Source organism: Frankliniella occidentalis, unplaced genomic scaffold (assembly GCF_000697945.3).
Source record: "Frankliniella occidentalis isolate FOCC.00 unplaced genomic scaffold, Focc_3.1 Scaffold24, whole genome shotgun sequence".
Lineage (NCBI taxonomy): Eukaryota > Metazoa > Arthropoda > Insecta > Thysanoptera > Thripidae > Frankliniella > Frankliniella occidentalis.
This window is the reverse complement of record NW_026267154.1, coordinates 1,666,377-1,673,671: the sequence shown is the minus strand read 5'-3', so window position 1 is coordinate 1,673,671 and position 7,295 is coordinate 1,666,377. Positions and strand designations below refer to the sequence as shown.

Below are 7,295 nucleotides of genomic sequence, written 5' to 3'. Positions count from 1 at the left end.
AGGGGAGAGAGAGAGAGAGAGAGAGAGAGAGAGAGAGAGAGAGAGAGAGCGCTTCCCGGCTCGGGGAGCGCTGAGTGCAGAGAGCAGCGCTGGGTGGCGTTGGAAGAGAGAGGGAGAGGGGGGGAAGTTACGGCAGCAGACAAAAGGAGGGGGTCGGATGGAGACGGACGAAAGTGTGCGGACACTGGTTGGGTCAGCTGGCCATCTCCTGATTGCGTCAACGCCGGAACCTACCCTCCCCCCCCTCCCTTCCACACACACACACACACACACACACACACACACATACACAGAGTCGCCACCGTCGCGCCTCGCTCCACAAGAAGAGACGACGCCTTCTGCACGCCCGCACCCACACGCTATCTCTCACACTCACACGCTCACACTCTCTCACACACACACGCTGTATCGGTGGCGGTGGCGGCGGGGTGGTGTAGGGTGTCGAGGGTGTCGGCCACCCCTTTAACGAGGTCCTAAGGAAGCGGGAGAAAGAAAAGGAGGAGGCGACGACGGCGGCGGCGGCGTCGAGGGCTGAGGGCGCGGCACCGCCACGGGTCACAAGTGAAGAGCATGCGAGAGCGAACAAACACATAGAGAGACAGAAAGTTACTCTACCCTCGCCTCTCCTTTTAGACAGTCCCTTAAAGACTGTCTCTACCAGAGGGCAAAGTCCCCTCCCCCTCCTCACTCTATAGTGTATTTCGACTAACGGAGGAAGAAGAATAGCGGGTAGAACATGAACGTTACCGATTGGTCGAGAGCTTCCCGCCTCTACGTCACGCCGGTAGTGGGGGTAGGCGTAGGCGCTCGGCCAACCAGGAACCTCTATGTTCTACCCACTATTCTTCTTCCTCCGTTAGTCGAAATACATTATACCAGGTGGCTGATTCACGCCGCGCACTTTCGTAGTTATACTGTACCGCATGCACGCGTGCGGGCGGGTTTCGCCTATGCTCGCTGCCAACGGCTCCTTGGGGCCCCGTGCGAGTAGGCAAACCGCCCGCACGCGTGCATGCGGTACAGTATAACTACGAAAGTATAGTAGCGCGGCGTGAATCAGCCACCTAGTATAGAGCACAGAGCGGGCCTTCGAGTTGGTGGCGGCGTGTTTATTTATTTATTTATTGGTTTTTTTTGTTTTGTTTTGTTTGTTTGTTGTTTTTTTTGTTTTTTGTTTTTTTGTCGGTTTTTTGTTGGGTTTTTTTCCTTACCGTGTAAATTGTGTGTCTTATTTAATTTGCAATGATTAATTGAGCTGATTGTCGTGTTGTCGGCAGTGCCTGGCGCTGTACGCGGTGCTGCGCGTGTACCGCGCCCTAAGGACGGGCGTCCGCTTCAGCGGCCCGGAGCAGGTGGAGCTCTGATGGCGGGTGGCGCGGGGCAGGAGAGGGGAGGAGGCCGGCGGCGGCGGCCCCGGCACCAGCGCGTCCACCTCCGCCACCATCGTGCACTTCCACCGGGGCGGCGGCCGCGTGCACCGCCACCACCGCCTCCTCGACGAGTCGTCGCGGCCCGACTCGCCCTCCACGGGGCTGAGCTCGCCGGGCAGCAGCGAGTACGGCGGCGGCGACCGGGTGCCCAACGCGGACAGCGACTCGGAGACGGCCGCCATGCTCGAGGACGACGACGACGAGCAGGTGACCGCCCTGTAAAGGAGGCAGGCGGCGGACACCGACCTGAAGAAGACTGCAAACAGCGCCAAAGCCCGCAAGATTTTAAAAACGCAAAAAAGAAAGAACACAAACAGAACTGTCACAAACTATTTTATTATTATAAGAATTAGCTTCCCTCTATGACTGTCGTGTAGATTGACTCTTCTTGACGGAGGGGGACAGAGGTGTGCCATGGAGGGGGAGGGTCAAGCTCGTGGCCGATGAGCGCTTAGGAGGCGACAGGGGCGCGCCAGCGCGCCGTATGGGGAAGAGGGTGCTTTTGACTTTTGTTTTAAGATTAGCTGCCTTAGGTGGTATGTTTGGTTTCTACGAAGTAGTGCTTTAAATGTTAATTAAGCAACGTGGTATTTTTTTTAAAAAAAAATACCGGCTTACCAAAAATGCACTTCTTTGTGCGAGTTTTAGGTAGACTGATGTAAAATTGTAACCAGCTTTTCGCATAAAATATGTGAAGCTGTTAAACTCACGTTCTTATTAGTGCTTGGTTTTAATTGATGTGTTGTTGTTTCTTTTTGTGTGTTTCTTTTTTAAGGTAGGTGCCCCGATTCTATGTAATAAACCTGTACTCCCCGAAAGGTGTTATTTGATCATTTGCTTCCTCCATCGTACATTATAGGGCCAATCTCAACGATCGACTTATGGCTAAAATCGGAAGTTATATATTTATTTGTTATTAAAATGTGATCCTTGACTGCTCGTGACCTTGGAATGCGTGTGCCAAATCAATAAAAGTCGTCAGCAGGAAATAGAAGACGTCCTCATTCGCCAACAGTGCCGAAAAACAAAATCTGCACCATCACTGCACCTCCAGCAAAATGCCCTCATGCCCCTGTGAGAAATGAGTTTTCTTCAACGTCTATTCGACCGATTTGACGTCGAAACAGTCGAATAAACGTCATTTCCCAGCCAGAAATGGCATGTCGTAACGCCGTCATTTCGACGTCGTTGGTCGACCGATAGGTCCAAAAATACGTCGAAATGATGAATTTTCCGACGAGTCGATGTCGATTCGACGAATATCGATACGACGTTTCTGGCTGGGAATTGTCCCCAAATCCACATCTTTTCGATATTTCGACGTCGATTGGACGTTGAATCCACGTTCCCATTTTCTCACTGGGATGAGAGAGGGATCACGTGTTATTGTGACCATACTTGTGGTCACGTGGGACTCAACGTCTTAACAACAACAGCAATGAAAAAAAAACATGGGGCTTGGTCGCAGAACACTGCAAGCTGCTCTATAGCGCTGCTGTCCTAGGGGGGTGCTCAGGAACAAAGTGTTCGAATAGAACAAATGAACGAACGAGGTAGGTGAGCGAACGGGAGCGTCGAACGCGCCATAAGAGCCAATGGGGACCGTTCGTTCACTAAGCCGTTCGTTCACGCGTTCACTGCCCGTTCGTTCACCGGCCTGGTTCCTGAGCAACCCCCCCCAGGAGACGAAAGCCTTTTAGGGCACGACGACCTGTTATTCACGCCCCATAAACCCCCATATTTTGACGCCAGCGGCGGATATCTAGTCCATCTCGGAATGAGTGCGTAACAACAAATTCTTTCCGCCCACTTGAAGGCTGATTGGAGCGTCAATTAACGGAGGCGTGCCGAGGGAATGCCGTGGAATGCCGACCCCCCCCCCTCCCTCTTTCCCCTCTCCCCTTTCCCGGTGTCTGCTCGCTGCCCCGGCGCGCGAGGCTCGCGTCGCGGGCTAGTGTCTCCGTCGCCGCGGGGTATGCACGGATGCACTCGGCTGTACCCCCCGCACCCTACACGAAAGGAATCTCCCGCGCGTGACTGTACCACGCTAGCTAGGTTCGCCATCGCGACGGGTGAACCCAGCAGGGGAAAGAGAAAAATGTTGGGAAAATCGTCGCTTTTCCAAAGCTCGTGGCTGAATGCAGGCGGCCCGAGGGATGTGAGAGGCGAAGGGGCGGCGAGCGGGTCCGGCGGTACGGCAGCTGCGCGCGGGGGCGGGAACAGTTTGCAGGCCGAGGGTGCGGCTGGCCTCGGCGCGCCAGCCCTCGTCTCGCGTGTTGAGGTTGGTACGGACGTTGCCTACCCGCAAGGCGTCCACCAATCCGGGACCGGGAAAACGTCGTAGGAGACGCACACACACACACGCACACACATGCGTGATCAATAAGTGGACAGCCAGGTCGCACTGCAGCGTTCCCGCTCGCCAACTGCTAGTCACCTCTCCTGCGCATCCTTCATCTCGTCCCTCGTTAATCAAGGTAGTTCAGGGCGTGCTCTCGAGTTCCACTCTAACCTAGAGAGCTGCAGCATCTCAATCTCTTCTTCTCTGTGCTGATATTCCTGTGGAGAAACAAAAATGGTGAGATTAGGATTTCAGTGACCAGGTATGTCTAGTAAACGCTTGCAGCGGAGACGATATATTTCCATGTTTGTTTTAGCGTGAGTGCATTTCAGTCCACATTGGACAGGCGGGAGTGCAAATTGGAAACTCCTGCTGGGAGCTCTATTGTCTTGAACATGGTATTCAGCCCGATGGGCAGATGCCCTCTGACAAGAGTCAAGGAGGAGATGACAGTTTCAGCACATTTTTCATGGAGACTGGGGCAGGCAAGCATGTTCCCAGAGCTGTATTTGTCGACCTCGAGCCAACAGTTGTGGGTAAGAACAATGAGTAGAAACAGAATGTAAACAGTCATTGTAAAGTGTGATTGATCTTTATCTTCTAATGTTTTCTTATTCCTGCACAGATGAAGTTCGAACTGGATCATACAGACAGTTATTCCACCCCGAGCAGCTGATAACTGGCAAGGAGGATGCCGCTAACAACTATGCCCGAGGCCACTACACGATTGGCAAGGAGATCATAGACATTGTTATGGATCGTATTCGCAAACTGTCAGACCAGTGTACTGGCCTTCAGGGCTTCCTGATTTTCCATTCGTTTGGTGGAGGCACCGGCTCTGGGTTTACCTCCCTGCTTATGGAGCGCCTTTCTGTGGACTATGGCAAAAAGAGCAAGCTTGAATTTGCCATTTACCCTGCTCCTCAGGTTTGTACTTTGATAATTTTTTTCCCCTTGATTGTTTCTATTACCGCAAAGTATTTGCTAACAGTTGCCATTGACTTCTCTTTAGACCTCCACTGCCGTTGTTGAGCCCTACAACTCAATCCTTACCACTCATACAACTTTGGAGCATTCAGACTGTGCATTTATGGTTGACAACGAAGCCATCTTTGAAATCTGCCAACGAAATTTGGACATTGACCTCCCATCGTACACCAATCTGAACCGTCTGATTGGACAAGTTGTTTCTTCGATAACAGCCTCACTCAGATTTGATGGAGCTTTGAATGTTGACCTGACAGAATTCCAGACCAACTTGGTGCCCTACCCACGAATTCATTTCCCTCTTGTTACTTATGCTCCAGTTATTTCTGCTGAGAAGGCTTATCATGAGCAGATTTCTGTCTCTGAAATTACCAACTCTTGCTTTGAACCGGCCAATCAGATGGTAAAGTGTGACCCACGCCATGGTAAATATATGGCCTGCTGCATGTTGTATCGAGGTGATGTTGTACCAAAGGATGTTAATGCAGCTATTGCAGTCATTAAGACCAAGCGGTCGATTCAATTTGTTGACTGGTGCCCAACTGGTTTTAAAGTTGGCATCAACTACCAACCCCCTACTGTTGTTCCTGGTGGTGACTTGGCCAAGGTTGCAAGAGCGGTCTGCATGCTCTCCAACACCACTGCCATTGCTGAGGCATGGGCAAGATTGGACCACAAGTTTGACTTGATGTATGCTAAGCGTGCCTTTGTGCACTGGTATGTTGGAGAGGGTATGGAGGAGGGAGAATTCTCAGAGGCTCGTGAGGATCTTGCTGCTCTAGAGAAGGATTATGAAGAGGTTGGTTTGGATTCAGTAGAGGGGGAAGAGGAACAACAGGAATATTGATGTATCAATTAGTTCTAGGATATGACTGGCACTTCTTTAAAATGCATGTAATTTTATTTTTTATTTCTGTTGCATTTGTGTTTCCTTAGTGACTGTTGTGCAGATTTTACTCTGCTACTATGACCCCTTTTTTTGGCTGATTTTTTTCTGTCCTAGTCTTGGAGTTTTACTTTGTTGTGACAAAATATACCGACGAGAATATGAAATCTCCACATCTGTCTACTCACTCCATTTTTTTCTTACCTCTAATAGTGCATGCACTCACAGCAACACTTGTCAACAAATCTCTAGATAAGAGTCGAGCAGTGCTAGCAAGTACAGTGCCTCTGTGTCCAAGTGACCTACCCTCCCCCTTCGCACTGGAAGGAACAAGGGAAAACCAAGCTCTATTTCGACGGAAATATCGCTCTAATTTTACTCCTGTAGGGCGATCGGAGAGCTCCCTGAAAACAACCGGAAACGCCTTCTAAAGCGACTGAAACGGGGTGAGGGGGGTAGTGGGAGGCCGGAAGTGGAGCGTTCTCAGGGAGCTCTCCGATCGCCCTCCTGGACAGATTGTTGCATCCATTATCCTAGAGAGAGTTCTCAGTTTTGTGGTCTCTATTAGAAGTGAGCAAGGCCCCATTATCTTAATAGGTCCCCTCCTACCTACCGATCGTACGACGGAAAGGAAGGTTTCTTCCTGTTCGGTTCAGGACGTGTTTGCAGAGTAACGCTCTCCGTGTAGCTCGCGCTTTCGCGGGACGCGGTATGACTCACCCCTCTCACTCACTCCATCGCGGGGGGTCATGTCAAGACGCGTGATTCACTCCGGATGCGTCCCTCCGAGCCGAGACGAGCGGAGCACCGGTTGCGCCCGCCGCGCGTCAGCCGAGCCCTGCGTTTCGAGCCGAGCCGAGGCGGCCGAGCCAAAAGCCGTTGGCCGGCGGCCCAGCGGCCCAGCCCACCCGAGCGCTGCCGAGCCCAGCCGAGCGCGAGCGGCGACCACAGCCACACATTCCAGCACGAGCTTCGCTCCAACCAAGCCAGTCAGTCGCAGACAAGGGCCAGTCAGAAGTGCTAGTGTGGTGGCTGCAACCGTTACTCTTGCAACTGCTACGTGTGCACGGCTTCGCTGCCCTATTCCTCTGTCCGTAACAAGTTCCTACCTTCCAGACCAAAATGGTGAGTACGAAACCGTCTGTGTGTATATTTCTCGTCAACTCGCAGACGGACTCGTGTAGGCCGGCGAGGCGGGGGCATCGCCCGCCAAAAGGGGGCCGTTGGCCGCTGTTGCCGTTGCTGTCGTCGGGTTTGCAATCTCGGCACCAGCCGTATAACGTTAGTTTTGAACTGAAAGTGAACAACGTAGTGATGTTTTTTCGGTCGGGGTTGGGCTGGGCTGGCCGGGTCTCGCCCCAACAAGTTCACCACACCCGGCCAGACGTCCCTCGCGCGGCTGGCTGTCTGGCTGGACATGTGATTGCTACACTGTTAAATACTCGCGTCTTTTCACACATCGTGTCTCTGGAAGGTCGGGGCGGGGCTGTAGGGTGCCGATTTTAAATTAAATCCGTTCACAACTCTGCGGATGTCCCCTTTCCCCTTCTCCCCCGTCGTTGTCCTGGTCGGCCAGCCCCCGCCTGCCCAGCGTTATCCCCCTCGCCAACACAAAAAGAAATCCCTCCCTATATGTAATCTCCTTTGTATC

At 52.4% G+C, this 7,295-nt stretch overlaps 3 protein-coding genes across 3 annotated transcripts in view; all 3 read left to right on the top strand.

The window, feature by feature from the left end:
• LOC113211684 (uncharacterized) overlaps window positions 1–2,248 on the top strand; it is a gene marked incomplete at its 5' end in the record, with an annotated part of 47,047 nt that extends 44,799 nt beyond the window's left edge. Inside the window, 1 exon segment of the mRNA XM_052265168.1 lies at window positions 1,278–2,248. Coding sequence (XP_052121128.1) covers window positions 1,278–1,364 — 87 coding nt within the window.
• Window positions 2,249–3,737: 1,489 nt separating this feature from the next.
• LOC113211683 (tubulin alpha chain, testis-specific) lies at window positions 3,738–5,817 on the top strand. The gene is made up of 4 exons (XM_026430136.2): window positions 3,738–4,008; window positions 4,088–4,307; window positions 4,397–4,698; window positions 4,784–5,817. Exons 1-4 carry the CDS (start codon window positions 4,006–4,008, stop codon window positions 5,603–5,605), a joined length of 1,347 nt encoding a protein of 448 aa, XP_026285921.1. The 5' UTR covers window positions 3,738–4,005; the 3' UTR covers window positions 5,606–5,817.
• A 763-nt stretch (window positions 5,818–6,580) lies between these two features.
• LOC113211680 (tubulin alpha-1 chain) overlaps window positions 6,581–7,295 on the top strand; it is a 2,812-nt gene continuing 2,097 nt past the window's right edge. The window contains exon 1 of the mRNA XM_026430133.2: window positions 6,581–6,769. Coding sequence (XP_026285918.1) covers window positions 6,767–6,769 — 3 coding nt within the window. The 5' untranslated portion in view covers window positions 6,581–6,766. The remainder of the gene's footprint in view (window positions 6,770–7,295) is intronic.

What these genes read in the sequence shown, in the direction of transcription:
- LOC113211683 (XM_026430136.2), top strand. An exon ending in CCTCGAGCCAACAGTTGTGG is followed by an intron (nt 4,308 to 4,396) that starts GTAAGAACAATG and finishes ATTCCTGCACAG; the next exon opens with ATGAAGTTCGAACTGGATCA. An exon ending in CCATTTACCCTGCTCCTCAG is followed by an intron (nt 4,699 to 4,783) that starts GTTTGTACTTTG and finishes ACTTCTCTTTAG; the next exon opens with ACCTCCACTGCCGTTGTTGA.